Source organism: Loxodonta africana, chromosome 3 (assembly GCF_030014295.1).
Source record: "Loxodonta africana isolate mLoxAfr1 chromosome 3, mLoxAfr1.hap2, whole genome shotgun sequence".
Taxonomy (NCBI): Eukaryota; Metazoa; Chordata; class Mammalia; order Proboscidea; family Elephantidae; genus Loxodonta; species Loxodonta africana.
In genome coordinates this window covers 108,070,505-108,091,019 of record NC_087344.1, presented here as the reverse complement: position 1 = coordinate 108,091,019, position 20,515 = coordinate 108,070,505, and the positions used below count along the sequence as shown (strand labels likewise).

Sequence of the window (20,515 nt, the reverse complement as noted above, 5' to 3'; positions counted from 1 at the left end):
AATGTTAGGTGCCCTATTTTTGAAGGTAAAGGGTACACAATAAATACTTATAAATGAATAAATATATGAATAACATTAATACTGTTTATGAACAGTATTACTAGACTAAGTACAGCTTGTTGTAATTCACTGAAAAACAAAACAAAAAACATGAAGTGAAATTCACTAGCGTTCAGTGAGGAAGGGGCTTCATCTCTGAAATTTTAGAGTAAAACAGGAGAGAACTAGAATGGCAAATGGACTAGGTTACTAATCTTAGTTACAGTACTCTCTGTAGATCAGCAGAGGAAAAAAAAAAATATATATATATATATATATACATACATATATATATGACCAAAAACCAAACCCAGTGCCGTCGAGTCGATTCCGACTCATAGCAACCCTATAGGACAGAGGTTTGTTTTTTTTTTTTTTTTTTAATATATATATGAATATTTGAGGAGGGTTTGGCCAAGGCCAAAATGGGAGGATTCTCCCCCTAATCAGCTTTGGTATTGTCCAAGACTATGGCACTCCAGTTTGCTGAGCATTACTATTAATCTGCCTTCCTTTCTTTGTATTTCTCTCCCCCTTCTCCTCAATGGTGCCTTAAGGGTCTTCTTATCCCACTTTCTCTCTTCCTCCTTCCCCTTAACCCACACCAGTAAGCATGACACACGCATTTGGGAAGTAGCAGCAAGATTGTGAGACTCAGAGCAGAACGTGAATAGGCTCAAGGGCTAGACGGAAATATGAAAAGATACATACTTGTCCCCAGAATCCACAGAAAATTCTGGCTGAGGAAGGGGAAGGGACAGTCTGCAGGGGCAACTTGAAAAGAAATGGAGACATTAGCCCCTTCAGAATTTTTCTATAGAAGGGACTTGGAGGTGGCACCCTGATTCTCACATGCTGGCTCCTTCCTGTAGTTCAGATCACAGTGTCAATGCCACCTCCCAGGAGACACCTTCTGTGACCACCCAGTGTGGCTACCGAGCTGCACTCCATCACGTTATCCCATTTTACCTCTACATAGCACTTAATATTATCTGGCATTTTTCTTCTTTATTTGTTCTGCTTCTCTCCATCTCCCTCCTAAGATGTAATTTCCTGAGGGCAATGACTGGGTCCCATCTATTGTCTGTCTCCTGCTTCTGGAATATAAACCCCATGGCAACAGGAACTCCACTGCTTTTGTTAACATCCCTACCCCTTAAAGTGCTCTGCAAACAGAAGGGGCATTCAACACTTAAATAAATACTTGTTGATAAAAGAATTATAGAAAGAAAATCCTTGCCTCTTGTCTTACTTAGTGATGCTGTAACACAGATACCACAAGGGGGTGGCTTTAAAGAAATTTATTGTCTCACAATTCCAAAGGCTAACAGTCCAAATCAGGGTCTCAGCAGTGTCAATTCCTTCCTTGTTGGTAGCACTGGGCAGTGACATCACTAGGAGTGAGGTGCAGACTGCACCAGGTGATACTGTCAGAGGGGGTGACACCAACCTCCCGAGCTGGGTGTGGGGTGTGCGCACCTCCCCTGAGCCTGGCCTGGCGCCAGCGCATCCAGGAATGCCAGAGTACACGCACACACTTGCCCACACGCACACACCTCCTATGGAGCTTAGAAAAAGGGAACAAGGCCCTAGAGGGAAAAAGACTCCCAAGTACATCCCAAGCGGCCCCACCCTCTGGAGCCCTGAACTGAGCAGTTCAACTTGGAGAACTCTGCCCCGCCTTCCCTCTTAGTTCACTCCTGTTTTACATTAGGATTCCATTAGCAATTTAAAATATACTCTTTTCAAAATATGCAAATTATAACAAATATAAATATATTTTAGGATAAACAGAATAGAATTTAGCAGCAGGGCATAAGTTTTTTACACTGTGAATAGTAGTGTTTCACTTTGGGGCAAAATGGCATTAGTAAGTGTTATGAAGTAAAGGGGATTGTCAGTGTCAAGAGAAAGAAAAGATGAATTGCTTACATAAACCAAAAACCCATTGCCACTGAGCTGATTCTGACTCACAGCAGCCCTATAGGACAGAGTGGAATTGCCCATAGATTTTCCAAGGCTTTTTTTTTTTTTTTTTTTTTAATCTTTACAGTAGACTGCCACATCTTTATCCTATGGAGCAGCTTGTGGATTTGAACTGACAACCTTTCAGTTAGAGGTAAGAACTTAATCACTATGACACCCATTACCCATTACCACTGTCCAGTCAATTCCAACTCACAGCAACCCTATAGGACAGAGCAGAACTGCCTCATAGTGTTTCCAAGGAGCCGCTGGTAGATTTGAACTGCTGACCATTTTGGTTACAGCCAAGATCTTAACCACTGTACCACCAGGGCTCCCGAATTACTTACATGCTTGACATTAAATAATCCTTGTAGATGGAGTGACATGACAGGACTTATCCAAACTGGGTTGATTCATGTTCCTGAGAGTAAAAGGGGACACTGATAATAATCACCCTGGGACAATAGACAAAACCAGGGCAAATGGGGTGTATGGTCAAACTCTTCATGGGGGCACTTAATGACCAAAAACAACACTCTTAGTTTTGTTTTGTTTTTTTAAAGAATATAAAACAAAATAGCTAGCTTATTTATTAAACAGGTGATTAGCAACTGATCCTTTTTGATAAACTGCTTGATTTCTTATAATAAAATTAAACTAGTAAATCTGAATATAGATTATTACTTTAGACAACTACAGTAGCAGAAAGAGAAATTTAGTTGGTAACCTAACTATTCTCAAATTGTTTTGATCACTGGAATTTTTTTTCCCCCGTGACCATATAAATTAATCAGAATAGAAGAGTCTGATGGGTACTTTTTCTCAGTTTAAAATGTGCATTTCATGCTTTTAGGATCATCCACCTTTCAAAATTGACCTGCTTGGCAGATAGATTTCATCTCCAGTCCCAGCCCTTGTTGAAAGGATTGGGAGGCTGCTTTTGGGCTTAGCAGAAAGGCATGTGGTGATCAATTGTAATGCCTGCTGGGCACATGGAATAGGGAACAATGGCAGGTGTGGCAGCTATTTGCCATCCCAGATTTGGACAAACGTCTGTTTTAACAATAATTTTCTGACATATATATAATACCTGGTTAACTAAAAAAAAATATACCTTGCTGTTCCTGCATCTTTTACCTCTAATGTGTTCTACTATAGTGTGAATAATACACCAACTACGTCACAGGAGAGCAAGGCCATCACTCTTAACGTGAATGAAAACAGCAATCTCGTGATTTCCACACATGATTACTTTACAACTCTTAGCCCCAAATCAAAATAAGATCAAATCTCTAATCCCTGAATGAAAAGTAATGGGGAAATAATACAGCAAATATGCTAATTAATTGCTCGCCTGTTACTAAAAACCCAAATACTATCCTTTACTTATTTTGTTGTTTGGGGCTATGTTTTTATACACTCAGCAGAATTTTAAGTGATCAAATGAAAATTAAATTCTCTCTCTCTTTGCAAACAAGTGTTAATGAACCAGTTTTAAAGAAATGTTTTCGACATTCATTTCACCACCTGTCTTAGTCTCCTAGGGCTGTTGTTGTTGTTGTGTGCCTTCGAGTCAATTCTGACCCTATGTGACAGAGTGGAACTGCCCCATAGGGCTTCCTAGGCTTGGCTGCTAAACAAAAGGTCAGCAGTTCAAATCCCCCAGCCGTTCCTTGAAAACCCTATGGAGCAGTTCTACTTTGTCCTATAAGTTTGCTATGAGCCCGAATCAACTAAAAAGCAATGGGTTTTAATCTTTATGGGTGTCCCATGGAGCAAGTGGTGGGTTCAAACCAAAAACCTTCCAATTAGCAGCTGAGCACTTAACCATTATGCCACCAGGGCTCCTTCTTCTAGGGCTGCCATAACAAAATACCACCACAAGGTGGGTGGCTTTAAAGAACAGAAATTTATTTTCTCACAGTTCTGGAGACTAGGAATCCAAACAGAGTATCAGTTTACGTTGATTCCTTCTGAGAGTTTTGAGAGAGGAGCTGTACCATGACTGTCTCCTAGTCTCTAGAAATCATTGGCATTCCTTTGCTGGCTATAGATGCATCTGCTTCTGCTGTCACATGGCGTCTGTTCTCCCCTTGTGCATGTGACTGTTTCTATAAAACACCACTCAGAAAGGATTAGGATCAGGACCCTATTCCAGTATGACCTTGTTTGATTTAATGGATAATGAAAGAAAAACTGTATTTCCAAACAAGGCCACGTTCACAGGGTACAGAGGTTAGGACTGTAACATATCTTTTTGGGGGACACAATTCAATCCACAATACCACCACACATTTTAGATTTAAGAGAGCTGTTCTGCCCCTTGCAATGAGGGAAAATACAGAGAAAATAGTCGACACCTTAAAAAAATGAAGAAGAATGGGGCATCAGGATTGGAGGAAGACTCATTAACAACCTGTGTTATGCATATGACACAGCCTTGCTTGCTGAAACTGAAGAGCCCTTGAAGCACTTACTGATGAAGATCAAAGACCATAGCCTTCAGTACAGATTACACCTCAACATAAAGAAAACAAAAATCCCCACAACAGGACCAATAAACAACATCAAGATAAATGGAGAAAAGATGGAAGTTGTCAAGTATTTCATTTTGACTTGGATCCACAATCAACATCCATGGAAGCAGCAGTCAAGAAATCAAAAGACGCATTGCATTGGGCAAATCTGCTGCAAAGGACCTCTTTAATGTGTTGAAAAGCAAAGATGTCATCTTGAAGACTAAGGTACACCTGACCCAACCCATGGTGTTTTCAATTGCCTTATATGCATGTGAAAGCTGGACAATGAATACGGAAGACCGAAGAAGAACTGACGCCTTTGAATTGTGATGTTGGTGAAGAATATTGACTATACCACGGACTGCCAAAAGAACGAACAAATCTGTCTTGGAAGAAGTACACAGAATGCTCCTTAGAAGCAAGGATGGTGAGACTGCGTCTCACATACTTTGAACATGTTAGCAGGAGGGACCAGCCCCTGGGGAAGGACATCATGCTCAGTAAAGTAGAGGGTCAGTGAAAAAGAGGAAGACCCTTGACGAGATGGATTGACAGAGTGGCTGCAGCAATGGGCTCAAGCATAACAATGATTGTGAGGATGGCACAGGACCAGGCAGTGTTTCGTTCTGTTGTACATAGGGGTCACTATGAGTCGGAAGTGACTCAGTGGCACCTAACAACAACAACCTTAAAAGAAAATACGTGAGGTATCCCTAATATTGCTGCTTTTTTGTGACCACAAAGTACGTCTCTTCTTTGGATCTTAATTCTCTAATTGTTAAAAAAGAGAGCAGAATCAAATTCATATCTAAGGGAAGATCCAACTTCAAATAGCAAAGCAGCTTTTCCACATTGATTTTGACCGTACAACTCTATTTTTCCAAGAGTGAAATCCTATTGAAATGTTCTTCCAAAATATTTTGTGGAAAATAAGGATTCATAGATGGCAACTCTTCATTCATGATCCCTAAACAGGAGACAAATTCATCAGGCAGTAGGGTCTGTTCTGGAACAGTTTCATTGGGTGGACCGTTTTCCAGAATCATGGTGGTTTCCCTCTCTATTGAGTTTTGCATGTCATGGGGACTGCGTTCTCCTTGATTTAAAATGAGGCTTAATTCTTCAAGAAATAGTGCGTTGCCTAGAGAATTCATACTCGAGACAGAAAAAGCAAAATTTGGATATTTTTTAAACATGGCATTCTTTCCCAGATCCGAGGAATCAACTGGTGGCTTAAGAGTTGAAGAATCTGTTTCATCATTATTACTAAGAGGATTTCCTCCAGGAAGAAAGCTTGAAATCTGGGGTTTATATCCAGTGTTGGGATCAGGGATGTACACAACTGTAGTATTGGTGAGTAGTGACTCTTGCAGGCAGTCTGGTGTCTCCTGGGGTCCGGTATTATTTCCTTTCTTGTAGCCTGTGGGCTTATGTTCTTCTTGGAGAAAGATTTCTCTTATCTCTGTAATCGTGGGATCATCATATAGGACCTGTTCACTGTAATTATTATTCACAAATTCACTTTTTTCCTAGGAAGAAGAAAACATTTTTTTTTTTTTTTTTAAACAAAAGACATTTAAAGGGGCCAACCAGGCAATAGAATAAGGACTGGAATTTTGCTTTCCTTTGCCCCTCTCTTTTCTTCGTATTCTTTATTTCCCTTATTATTTCCTTCTTTCGCCTTTTATTAGCTTGCTCAATTCCAAATCTTTATTAAATTCTCCTATGAGTGGAAGAAAACCCAGGTGGCGCAGTGGTTAAGAGCTACAGCTGCTAACCAAAAGGTGGGCAGTTTGAATCCACCAGGCACTCCTTGGAAACTCTATGGGGCAGTTCTACACTGTCCTATAGGGTCGCTATGAACTGAAATCGACTCGACTACAATGGGTTTTTTTAATGAGTGGAAAAAAAAAAAAGGAAAGGAATAATAAAAACAATCCGTGTCTTAAGCACATTTCTCGATTTAAAAATTTTAAAGAGAAAGGAGAGTTTCACATGCAGCTACACATTAACATGCATATTGTTTCAGGGCCTTTTACAACACAGAATTTGAAATTTTGTGGAATATTATGGAGTCTTACTATAAGAAAATACTTTATTGGTTAAATAAAAGAAAGGGGCAAGGGAATCCTGCTTAGCTTACACACTGAGAATGAGGCTATGACAAATGCTGTGTGCTGAGGTTCTGGGGGTGTGCAGTTACTCAGAAGTCAGACATGTCACTGATAGTCAGGAGGTGGGTGAGGAAGGTTTTAATTTGTGTGAAAGTTTCATGACTCTTCTGAACAAGAAAGGACTGGAGGTTCCCCAGCTGATGGCTGGCCTCCCACCCGACACAATTACAGAATTATAGTCACCCTTCTGTCTCTTGGGTGGGAAACAAAACTTCATTCTGAAGGCGGCTCCAAGGTTCAACTCCAAGAGTCCAGAATTGGAAGGGAGTTTGGTAAAGATGGAGGACTTCAAATAAAGCAGTGTTTAGTATTTCTCCAAGTGTCTTCAGCCCTAGCCTCTCCAGGGAACTTATTAGGTTCTGTCTGCTTAGGGTGGGGGGACATACATTCGAAGGTTAAATCAAGCAAAGGAATACTAGGTGTGCTGCAGGAAACTGAGTGCAATGTGGCTATGTTCCGAAGAAGGAGCATTTTCCTCACTTCAGGCTGGCGGCTGAGTGGAGAGGCGGTTTGGAGTTGAATCACACCAATGAAGGATACAGAAAAGCAACAGGGGCTCTTCCAGAATGAGGACAGCAAAGGAATAAGGGGATCTGATCACAATGAGGCCAGAGACAATTCTCTGAGCATCTAAAGACCTCATTTCCTAGAATAATTAGTGGGGGATCAAGATAGAATTATTAAATGGAGTTAATACCAAGAGTACAGTATTTATTATCTGCGGTTTGGTGAATATATACTTAGCCTTAGGTTAATTGTTAACTGTGTACTTCATTACATATGTGGGCTCAGACACTGCAGATTACCCCTCCACTGTTACTGTTGTTGTTGTTAGTTGCTGTCAAGTCAATTCTGACTCATAGCACCCCCATGTGTTACAGAGTAGAACTGCTCCGTAGGGCTTTCTTGGCTGTAATCTTAATGGAAGCAGATCACCAGGCCTTTCTTTATTTCTGCGGTACCCTGGGGTGGGTTCAAACTGCCAACCTTTAGGTTAACAGCAGCCTGCAAACCATTTGTGCCACCTAGGGACCTTTCCACTGTTATTAGGCAATATTTAACCAGTTGCCGTCAAGCAGATTCCGACTCATGGGACACCATGTGTGTCAGAGTAGAACTGTGCTCTATAGGGTTTTCAATGGCTGATTTTTGGAAATAGATCACTAGGGCTTTCTTCCAAGGCACCTCTGGGCAGACAGGAACCTCCAAACTTTTGGTTAGCAGCCGAACCCTTTAACCATTTGCATCACCCAGGGACTTCTTAGTAGGCAATCTTACTTCCTCCAGAATCACTCAGTCACGTCCACACCCTTTTTCTCCTTCAAGTATCAGGAAACAAGAAGCCCCCCTCCAGCTCAAGATGAACCTCTCCACCTCACCCCTTTAAAACATCCCCTTCCCTCTTCGTCAGAGTCTTGTTCAATCAATTTCCCTTCTCTTTCCTCTCTCTGTAATTGTCCTACTCAAGTCTGCCTGATATAAAACAAACACTCTCCTGACTCCACATTGCTCTTAAGCTTCTGTTATTCCTTCCTTCCGCAAGTAGGTGAGAGCCTACCATGTGTCAATATGGGCCTTCTCTCTTCATTTCTCCTCTTGCCCAGACTCATCAAAAGAAGTCTGAACACTTCGTCTTCACTTCTTCCCCTTCCATTCACTTATCAAATGAACCTCTGAGCCAGAATCGCCAGGGACCCGCTCCTTGCCATAATCCAAAGACACCATCACACCTATCTTACCAGCCTTTACGAAGCATCAGTACTGCAGATCCTTGACACCTGGCCCACACCACAGTACTCTCATGGCTCTGACCCTCCTACTCAGCCTTTTTCCTGGGGCTGTGTCTATTCCAGTGGAAAACTCTTCAGTGACTCCTAACTATCTTTGGCAATAGTTTAGCAAGTACTTCACAACATTGGCTGCAGAGGGGAACACTTGGGAAGCTTTAAAAAATGTTGATGCCTGTGTCACCCCCTTTGCTCCCTCCTCAGTGAGTCTAGAATGTGGCCTGGGTATGGAGGCACACAACCAAAGCTGAGAATTACTGCCTTAGGACTCTGCTGAGGCTGGGGAAAGAGTTGGTTAATGCGCCTCTGGTTTTCTCTCACCAGAACTTCAAACAGAATAACTTTTGTTTGTTTTACAAATGCTTGGCTTCCTCACATCATTTGAACAAAGGGTTCCCAGGCTAAAAATTAAATAAACAAACAGAAAAAAAAAAATTGAAAACCACTGGTCAACAGAATTATTCCAGCCACTGCTCTTGCTGAACTTTTCAATAAGCAACAGCCAGCAGGCTGTTCTCACCTCTGTGCTTTGCTCCTGCTGTCCCCTTCTACTTTGAACATTCTCTCCTTTTTCTGAGCAATTCCTCTGTCTTTCAAAACGTTTCCTCTGTGCCTCCTTCGATGTTTGGGCTTATTTCCGTCACTGCATTTACATCAATGCATTTTGATGCTTGGATGATGTGTCTGTCTTACTGACTGGGTTATGAATCCCATGAAAGTCGAGCCTGAGTGCCAACAAGTAGCAGGAACACACCTAGCAGACGCTTCCCCTGTATGCTCTGGAGCATCTCCTCCATAACCAGCAAGGTCCCTAATAGCCTCAGGGTCTTCCCTGTGTGCCCTCTTGTCTTCTTCGCCAAAATGGAAACTTGGCCCATCCCTGGTGACACCTTCTCCATAGTCCTCTCATGTTTATTTTCTCACACTCCACTAGATCTCAGGAGCGACGAGGTGAGCTCCTTGGCTCTACCTGCTCCTACAATCTCATATATGAAGAAAACCTTTGAGTATTTAAGGCTTATTCCACTGATCTTTTCTGCCCTCCCCCTTTGTCCCTGAAGTCATCTACTAATAGCCTGGTCACCAGGTAACTCTGGCACCTGGTCTATAATCTTCCTCTTCACTTCTCCGTTTTAAATAGCATTGTTTCTTGCTTCTCTCTTCCCCTCTCCCTCTCCAACTCTATTCTCTTCTATCTTTTAAGTATTATTTGAAATATGGATAATTTTATTTCTACATATGTATATATAACCCAGATGTCTCTGGGTGGTGCAAATAGTTAATGTACTCACTCGGCTGCAAACAGAAAGACTGGTGGTTCGAGTCCACCCAGAGATACCTCGGAAGAAAAGCCTGGCCATTTACTTCCAAAAAATCAGCCATTGAAAGCCCTATGCAGCGCAGTTCTACTCTGACACACATGGGGTCTCTATGAGTCAGAATCAACTTGATGGCAATTAGTTTTTATATACTAATATATACACATATTTATGCATTTGAATGGAAATTCTACTCTAGTTATTGGTCTTAGCTGCACCTCAGTTTTTGTTTGGCGGTGTTTGGTTACCTGTAGCATTTTCACCACATTGCTGTTTTCTATATTGGGAATATCTCCAAGAAGCCATTTTGGTATAAGCAATAAGATTCTTCTTTTAATTCTAAAAACCAAAAATGACACATTAGAAATATTTTACTTTATGATTGATGCAGGTAATCAGTAAAGGAGATTAGGAAATCAACTAGAATGGAAGACATAATGAAAATCAAACTTCCTGATGCAGGAGCTAAGATTTCCACCTCATACTTAAGAAAATTAAGTAGCAAGTTGATTTCAGATTGTACTTCAGTCTTTATCATTCTTCTTTCTAAAGAGCAGGAAAATTTCAACAAACTCATATGAGATTCAAGGTAACATTCCTGGTGGTGAAATTGTACACATGTTAAATGTGACAAACCATTATAAGCAGGAGACGTCAGTGTGGAAACCTGAAAAACTTAAGGGATATTTTATAGAACTTTCCAAGGTGACCATTACCAAATATTAAATATTAAAAATACTAAAGAAGAAAAGGTTATATAGTAAAACCCTATAATCTGAGCTCCTGTAATAATTCCAAAGAGGGGTACAGTGACTGTGACAGCTCCAGAATTTCTTTATGTGGATGGAGTAAAGGCTGAAACTTGTCTTCCATTTAGATAAAAAAAATGATAGCACAGTGAAAATGAGGTCTTTACTTAGCCTGTGTGCTTGCTTATTAAGGATCACTGGAGAGGAGGTGATGAAAAGAAGTTCTGAACGACCGCTTCTCACCCCTAGCTACCTCCTGGCACTGCTGGGGTGTTAATCAAAGCACTTTCTGTGTTTACTGTACAAATTGGTTTGAACAAACATGTTGTATCAGGAACTTAAAAGACCGATTTGATTTAAGGCACATTTTTACATAATGGACCATTAATGACAGATCAGGCTTGTTTTTGTGTTTAAGCAGGCTTAGTTATCTAGTGCTGCTATAATAGAAATAGCACAAGTGGATGGCTTCAGCAAACAGAAGTTTATTCTCTCACAGTCTAGTAGGCTAGAGGTCCAAAATCAGAGCACCAGCTCCAGGGGAAAGCTTTTTCTCTCTGTTGGCTCTGGAGGAAGGTCCTTGTCATCAATCTTCCCCGGACTAGGAGCGTCTCAGTGCAGGGACCCTGGGGTCCAAAGGACACGCTCTGCTCCTGGCACTACTTTCTTGGTGGTATGATGTTCCCTTGTCTCTCTGTTCCCTTTTCTCTTTTATGTCTCAAAAGAGATTGACTTTAGACACAACTTAATCTTGTAGACTGAGTCCCTTCTCCTTAACATAACTGCCTGTATTCCCGCATCATTAACATCATAGAGGTAGGATTTACAACACATAGGAAAATCCCGTCAGATGACAAAATGGTGGGCAATCACACCTGGGAATCAATGCCTAGCCCATTTGACACACATTTTGGGGGGACAAAATTCAACCCATAACACGGGCTTTCTGAGAACTTGTTCTACTAGGTAACAACTAAAATGGCCTAGTTAATTTTGCTAGCCTAATTTGGCCTACTTTAGAGTAAAACTGATTTCTTTATACATATTTATACAATATTTTATGATTCAGCTTTTTCACTAATTCACACTCTTTTTGTATGCCTAAAACCAGGCCAAATTAGTGAAGTTCACAATATTGTTAGAAAAGTTTTTAGACAGCATGCTGATATGGAGAGAACATATTTATGTGCCTTTACCCACTCTGCAACAATGAGCTCAAGCATAACAACGATTGTAAGGATGGCTCAGGACCAGGCAGTGTTTTCGTTCTGTTGTGCATAGGGTCACTATGAGTCAGAACCTGCTCAACAGCACCTAACAACAACACCGCCACCACCCACTCTGGGTTTCATTATATTTGAAATATTTTGCCCTCCATTTTCCAGTTCTGTTTCTGAAGTAAGACTTAATGTATATGTAGTTATATTAAATAACAGTATCTGCTCATATATAAAATAGTTACATGGAAATTATTTGTTTCTTTTATCTTTTTTAAAAAAATGCTTACTTAAGGAATCAAATTAGAATATAATTGTTCTATTTCCATATATGTCATTACCAACTAAAAGTTCATTTTTAGGCTATTTTAGATAACCAAGTTAGCTTTTTTTTTTTTTTAATCTATGTAGGACATCTTTGGATAATAACACAAATATTAATATTTTTATGTAGTACCAGCTTAAACATTAAGATCTCAAGAGGCTTATTTTAAAGCAATCTAAAATAAAGTTCATATTTGTTCACACATCTTGCAAGGCATCAGGGATATGTTTATTAATGTATAATTTAAACTTCCAAGTATTGCTTAGGTTCTGAGGAAAAAAGCTACATAAATAAAAAAAAAATCATTAGTATACTTTATTTAGAACAGCTTACTTAGCCTTTCTACTGTATTTTGATTATAAATGTAAAAGAAAGAAAGATAATCTCAGGAAAAAAATGATGGCAGTAAGATACAACTCAGTACCAGTTTGGCCAAAACGTTAACGTTTGTCAAAATCTGTAATTAAATATACTGGGAGACTGGCCTACCAAACAACTCTGATCTCTTAAAAGGTTGGAAACACTCCATAAATTTAGTAAAATTTAGAAAAGCAAAGACCTTCCTTTCCTCAAAGGCTCACTTTTCAACAACTAGACTGTCTTTGCTAATATCAAGTTGTAAAAAATGACTGCAGGAGGCCAAGAAAGAGGGATTAGGGCTAGATGCTAAAGCATTTGGTCACACAATTGACAGTAAAGTGACAAAGTCAAGTATTGCCTTGGCCCCACTTCTCTTTAGAGATTTGATTTGGTGGGACAGAATTTGATTCAGCTGATTTGTTCAGATAGAATTTGAGGCAGGTTATGACTTAAAGACTCTCAAAAATCCAGGCACTAAAGAAAAACCTGAAGCAAATGAAAAGGCTGTGTAGTAAAAGAGAGAACACGGGCTTTGATTCAAATAGTGGCTGGATTTCTGGCTTAGTGCTTAGTGACCTTGGGCTGACAACTCAGCCTCTCTAAGCCTTGTTGAAATCATCTGTAAAACAGACCATAAAGCTTTTCAGGCAGGGTCAATGTGAGGATTAAATGAATGACATTTCTAAAGAGTTTGGCAGGGGTAGGTACTTGTCAAATATTGTACCTTTTAATTTCCCTTTCTCTGAATAAAAAGGCTAATGGATTTTTTTTTTTTTTTTTAAGCTAGTAACTGAATTGACTTTATGTTTTCGTGGTGCACGTATACGGTCTAAATCAGAAAACAAAAATTCTACAAAAACCTACCCAGTTCGGACCGATCTGTTAAATATCCCAATCAAAGAAAGAATGGACAATATAACAGCAAAGAAGACCATTCCTGATAAAAGTCCAGTGTCTTGTTGCTTATGGTCTGAAAGGAAAGAAAAATAATTTTAGCTAAAAAGCAATAGCACCCGCTTGATGCCAGAATCATTGTTCTATCTACTCTGCTCAAAGCGAAGACCACAGAGCTCATAGAAAAAGAGGAAGAGAGAACAAAATTAACCTTTACCTTGGGCTGCGAAGGGACTGCCCTTCTAAACTGCAAGACTGTACCCCAGGAAACAACCTTTTGTGTGAGAACATGGGCGGTACATATCTGATACCAGTGGGTTTCTAGAAATGCCTCTCTGGCAGCTGTGGTCAGCATTAGACACGTTTCTGAGCATGCATATGCACATTTTATTTAAACAGTTATAAACCTCGCTCGGTTTGCCCAACACAGGTGAGAATCCTAATTGCTTGTCACAGTGTCTAAAGCTGGCCAAAATCAAAACTGTGGTTTGTTTTTTTTTAAATCTTTTGTGCTACGAAAACAGAATTTATGTACGGCTTGTCACCATTCTTCAAAATTTCTTGCTTATGAAATTTTTCCTGCTGAGAAAGGATTTTCGCTCTACTTAGAACAATATATGTAATCATAAAAAAAGAAATAAAATTGCTATTTGTCTTGCACTCACATTTTATTTTACACTGTTTTTTTGCATTTTTGAAATTTAATTAATCACCTGAAATCTTTAAATAATTACTATAATATAGCCTATGTGCGTTACCTACCAGGCTCATCATGTTTTCTCCCTGGTACATGATAAGCCTTGTTTTCAAAAACAGAATATAATTGAGACCTGATTTATCACACTGGAGTTTGCTCCAGAGCCATGCCGAGGGTTGGCTTCTGTGATGGTAAATATTTTGTGCCAATTCGGTTAGGCTCTGGTTCCCAGCAGTTTGGCCATAAACTAGTCTAGTTCCTGCCGTGGAATAGTTACATGTGATTAAATCAGTTAGCCTTGGGTAGAGCAGATTTCCTCATATAATGTAATGTAATCATCTTCCATAATCTAATCAATCAGCTGAGTTCATATCAGTATAGGGTGGCTCCTAAACCTAATCATTTCTGAATTATAAAAAGATCAGAATAGACACAGAGACACAAACACACTGGGAAAGACAGAGGAACTGTGAGGAACGTTACAAGCAAAGGAATGTCAAGGATCACCAGCAGATACCAGAACTAGGAGAGTGGCACACAGAAGGAACTGACATAGCCAAGACCTTGATTTGGACTTTTAGTCTCCAGAACAGTGAGAAAATAAATTTCTGCTCTTTAAAGACACCAACTTATAGTATTTCTGTTATGAGAGCACTAGGTAACTAAGACAGCCTCTCTTCCATTTTCCTTTCTCCCTTCCCTCCTCCCTTCAGCAAATGGAATAGTTATTGGATAGTTGCCATATAGCAGGTATTGTATTGATCCTGCCCTGGTTATTTCCCAGTTGCACCTACCACACACTTGGGTGTCTCCAGGTTGTCTGGTCCCTCTCCTAAAGCCAACTGGGGTGGGGCAGTACAGCTTTAGCTTCCTCCAAAGTCTCAGTGGAGTATGGAATTAGTTTTTCTTAAGGGTGATCAGTTATTACAGTCCCTGGGTGGCACAAACAGTCTGTATTTGACTACTAACCTAAATGTTGACAGTTTGAACCCACCCAGCAGTGCTATTGAATAAAGGCCTGGCAATCTTCTTCCATAACAATTGCAGCCAAGAAAATTCTATGGAGCAGTTCTACTCTGCATCACATGGAGTAACCATGAGTCAGAATTGACTCGATGGCAATGGGTTTGGTTTTTGGGTTTAATGAGCTATTGCTGAAGATTTCAAGAAACTAATGAGCATACCAGCTGCCTCACACCCTTTGGCATTAGCACCTGGAAGAGGATAGGGAACCCCCATGTTAACATGGGGTTGGCAAAAGGGTCTAAGGAGTAGGGCAGAGTGACCAACTGCACAAGTCTGAGATACCTGAGTTCAAATTGACTCTGCCACTTATTTGTTGTGACCTTGGGACGTAATTATAAAATTGGTGAGACTCAAGCTTCCTCTCCTATAAAATAGAGATAATGATAATTCTCTCATAGAACTGTCATAAATTCCTAGCCTCCACAATCTTCACAGAAATATTAAGGTGCAAATTCTGTGTAGACATAGGTAATTATAGACCCGTAGTGCTTAAGAGCGCTAACCAAAAGGGTGCCACTTCGAATCCACCAGCTGCTCCTTGGAAATCCTGTGGGGCAATTCTACTTTGTCCCATAGGCTCCTTACGAGTCGGAATCAACTCCATGGCAACTTTTTTTTACTGAACCTAAGTACCTGGCTCATAATTGATTCACATCTCCAAATTCAAAGTCCTCTTCCCTTGCTTACTGTTTCTTTATAACACTTACCACTACTTGACTTTTTTCTTCCTGTTGTTTGTTATTTTTCTCCTTTGTCTATCTAGAATTAGGCTACCTGAAGACAGGGGCTTTGTTCATGTTGTTCACTGCTGATTCTCCAGCACCCAGAACAGTGCCTGGCACATAGTGGTTGCTTAATTTTTTTTTTTTCCCCACTTTGTCTTTATTGGAATCACTTTTTTTTTTTAATTGTGCTTTAAGTGAAAGTTTACAAATCAAGTCAGTCTCATACAAAAATTCATATACACCTTGCTATATACTCCTAATTGCTCTCCTCCTAACGAGACAGCACACTCCTTCCCTCCAACTCTCTCTTTTTGTGTCCATTCCGCCACCTTCTGACCCCCTCTGTCCTCTCATCTCCCCTCCAGATAGGAGATGCCAACATAGTTTCATGTATCTACTTGATCCAAGAAGTTCATTCTTCACCAATATCATTTTCTATCCCATTGTCTGGTCCAATCCCTGTCTGAAGAGTTGGCTTTGGGAATGGTTCCTGTCTTGGGCTAACAAAAGGTCTAAGGACCAGAACCACCAGGGTACTTCTAGTCCCAGTCTGACCATTGAGTCTGGTCTTTTTATGAGAATTTGGGTTCTGCATCCCACTGCTCTCCTACTGCCTCAGGGGTTCTCTGTTGTGTTCCCTGTCAGGGCAGTCATCAGTCGTAGCCAGGCACCATCTAGTTCTTCTGGTCTCAGGATGATGTAGTCTCTGGTTTATGTGGTCCTTTCTGTATCTTATGCTCGTAATTACCTTGTATCTTTGGTGTTCTTCATTCTCCTTTGCTCCAGGTGGGTTGAGACAAATTGATGCATCTTAGATGGCCACTTGCTAGCATTTAAGACCCCAGACGCCACTCTCCAAAGTGGGATGCAGAATGTTTTCTTAATAGATTTTATTATGCCAATTGACTTAGATGTCCCCTGAAACCATGGTCCCCAAACCCCTGTCCCTGCTATGCTGGCCTTTGAAGCATTCAGTTTATTCAGGAAACTGCTTTGCTTTTGGTTTAGTCCAATTGTGCTGACCTCTCTTGTACTGTGTTGTCATTCCCTTCACCTAAAATAGTTCTTATCTACTATCTAATTAGCAAGTGCCGCCCTCCCTTCTTACCTCCCTCCCCATTTCATAACCATCAAAGAATGTTTTCTTCTCAGTTTAAACTATTTCTCAAGTTCTTATAATAGTGGTCTTACACAACATTTGTCCTTTTGCGACTGACTAATTTCACTCAGCATAATGCCTTCCAGATTCCTTCATGTTATGGAATGTTTCACACATGCATCACTGTTCTTTATCAATGCATAGTATTCCATTGTGTGAATATACCATAATTTATTTATCCATTCATCCATTGATGGGCACCTTGGTTGCTTCCATCTTTTTGCCATTGTAAACAGTGCTGCAATGAACACGGGTGTGCATATATCTATCTGTTCGTGTAAAGGCTCTTATTTCTCTAGAATGTATTAAAAGGAGTGGGATTGCTGGATCATATGGTAGTTCTATTTCTAGCTTTTAAAGGAAGCGCCTAATTGATTTCCAAAGTGGTTGTACCATTTTACATTTCCACCAGCAGTGTATAAGTGTTCAGTCTCTCCACAACCTCTCCAACATTTATTATTTTGTGTTTTTTGGATTAATGACAGCCTTGTTGGGGTGAGAAGATATCTCATTGTAGTTTTGATTTGCATTTCACTAATGGCTAATGATCCTGAGCATTTTCTCACATATCTGTTATCTACATGAATGTCTTCTTTAATGAGATGCCTGTTCATACCTTTTGCCCATTTTTTAATTGGGTTATTTGTCTTTTTGCAGTTGAGTTTTTGCAGTATCATGTAGATTTTAGAGATCAGGCACAGATGGGAAATGTCATAACTGAAAACTTTTTCCCAGTCTGTAGGTGATCTTTTTACTCTTTTGGTGAAGTCTTTGGATGAGCACAGATGTTTGATTTTTAGGAGCTCCCAGTTATCTAGTTTCTCTTCTGCATTGTCAGTAATGTTTTGTACACTGTTTATGCCATGTATTAGGGCTCCTAGTGTTGTCCCTATTTTTTCTTCCATGATCTTTATCATTTCAGATTTTTTATTTAGGCCTTTGATTCATTTTGAGTTACTTTTTGTGCATGGTGTGAAGTATCAGTCTTGTTTCATTTTCTTGCAGATGGATATCCTGTTATGCCAGCACCATTTGCTAAAAAGACTGTCTTTTCCCCATTTAACTGACTTTGGGCCTTTGTCAAATATTAGCTGCTCTATGTGGATGGATTTATGTCTGGATTCTCAATTCTGTTCCATTGGTCTATGTATCTGTTGTTGTACCAGTACGAGGCTGTTTTGACTACTGTGGCGGTATAATAGGTTCTAAAATCAGGTAGAGTGAGGCCCCCCACTTTGTTCTTCTTTTTCAGTAATGCTTTACTTATCCGGGTTCTCTTTCCCTTCCATATGAAATTGGTGATTTGTTTCTCCATCTCATTAAAAAATGTTGTTGGAATTTGGATCAGACTTGCATTGTATCTATAGATTGCTCTTGGTAGAATAGATATTTTTATAATGTTAAGTCTTCCTATCCATGAGCAAGGTATGTTTTTTTCACTTATGTAGGTGTGTTTTGGTTTCCTGCAGTAGGGTCTTGTAGTTTTCTTTGTATAGGTCTTTTACATCTCTGGTAAGATTTATTCCTAAGTATTTTATCTTCTTGGGGCAACTGTAAATGGTATTGATTTGGTGATTTCCTCTTTGATGTTCTTTTTGTTGGTGTAGAGGAATCCAACTGATTTTTTTATGTTTATCTTGTACCCTGATAATCTGCTGAACTCTTCTATTAGTTTCAGTAGTTTTCTTGAGGATTCTTTGGGGTTTTCTGTGTAAAAGATTGTGTCATCTGCAAATAGACATACTTTTACTTCTTCCTTGCCAATCTGGATGTCCTTTATTTCTTTATCTAGCCTAATTGCTCTGGCTAGGACCTCCAGCACAATGTTGAATAAGAGTGGTGATAAACGACATCCTTGTCTGGTTCCCATTCTCAAGGGGAATGCTTTCAGGCTCTCTCCATTTAGGATGATGTTGGCTATTGGCTTTGTATAAATGCCCTTTATTATGGTGAGGAATTACCCTTCTATTTCTATTGTGCTGAGAGTTTTTATCATGAATGGGTGTTGAATTTTGTCAAATGTCTTTTCTGATCGATTGATAAAATCATGTGATTCTTGTTTTTTATTTATTTATTTATTTAATTTATATGATGGATTCCATTAATTGTTTTTCTAATGTTGAACCATCCCTGCATACCTGGTATGAACCCCACTTGGTCATGGTGAATTATTTTTTTGATATGTTGTTGAATTCTATTGGCTAGAATTTTGTTGAGGATTTTCGCATCTAAGTTCATGAGGGATATAGGTCTGTAATGTTCTTTTTTTGTGGTGTCTTTAGCTGGTTTTGGTATCAGGAATATGCTGGCTTCATAGAATGAGTTTGGGAATATTCCGACCTTTTCTGTGCTCTGAAATATCTTTAGTAGTAGTGGTGTTAACTCTTCTCTGAAAGTTTGGTAGAATTCTGCAGTGAAGCCTCAGATCAGGCCTTTTTTTTTTTTTTTTTTTGGTGGGAGTTTTTTTGATTACCTTTTCAATCTCTTCTTTTGTGATGGGTCTATTTAGTTGTTCTACCTCTGCTTGTGTTAGTTTAGGTAGGTTGTGTGTTTCTAATTCATCCATTTTTTTCTAGGTTTTCAAATTTGTTAGAGTACAATTTTTCATAGTAATCTGATATGATTCTTTTAATTTCAGTTTGGTCTGTTTTAATATCACCCATCTCATTTCTTATTCAGGTTATTTGCTTCCTCACCTGTTTTTCTTTTGTCAGTCTGGCTCCTGGTTTATCAACTTTGTTAATTTTTTCAAAGAACCAGCTTTTGGTCTTGTTAATTCTTTCAATTGTTTTTCTGTCTTCTATTTCATTTAATTCTGCTCTAATTTTTATTATTTGCTTTCTTCTGGTGTCTGAGGGTTTCTTTTGTTACTCTGTTTCTATTTGTTCAAGTTGTAGGGATAATTCTTTGATTGTGGCCCTTTCTTCTTTTTGTATGTGTATATTTATTGATATAAAGTAACCTCTGAGCACTGCTTTTGCTGTGTCCCAAAGTTCTGATAGGAAATATTTACATTCTCGTTGGATTCTCTGAATTTCTTTATTCCATCCTTAATGTCTTCTGTAACCCAGTCTTTTTTGAGCAGGGTATTGTTCAGTTTCCAAGTGTTTGATTTCTTTTCCCTGGTTTTTCTGTTATTGATTTCTACTTTTATGGCCTTATGGTCAGAGAAGGTGGTTTGTAATATTTCAATGTTTTGGATTCTGCTAAGGCTCATTTTATGACCTAATATGTGGTCTATTTTAGAGACTGTTCCATGTGCATTAGAAAAAAAAGTATACTTGACTGCTGTTGGGTGGAGTGTTCTGTATATGTCTGTGAGGTCAAGTTGGTTGATTGTGGCATTTAGACCTTCCGTGTCTTTATTGAGCTTCTTTCTCAATGTCCTGTCCTTCTCTGAAAGTGGTGTATTGAAGTCTCCTACTATAATTGTGGAGCTGTCTATCTCACTTTTCAATGCTGTTAGAGTTTGTTTTATGTATCTTGCAGCCCTGTCATTGGGTGCATAAATATGTAATATGGTTATAACCTCCTGGGGTATTGTCCCTTTTATCATT

At 39.4% G+C, this 20,515-nt stretch overlaps 1 protein-coding gene across 2 annotated transcripts in view; it reads right to left on the bottom strand.

The window, feature by feature from the left end:
* Positions 1-294: 294 nt before the first annotated feature.
* The window catches only part of IL23R (interleukin 23 receptor), an 80,172-nt gene continuing 59,951 nt past the window's right edge, over positions 295-20,515 (bottom strand). For both annotated transcript variants that reach the window (XM_064282110.1, XM_064282109.1), the window contains exons 9-11: positions 13,322-13,427; positions 10,055-10,145; positions 295-6,055 (exon numbers count right to left, since the gene is read on the bottom strand). In XM_064282110.1, the coding sequence (XP_064138180.1) occupies positions 5,399-6,055; positions 10,055-10,145; positions 13,322-13,427 (854 nt within the window). In that variant the 3' untranslated portion in view covers positions 295-5,398. The remainder of the gene's footprint in view (positions 6,056-10,054; positions 10,146-13,321; positions 13,428-20,515) is intronic.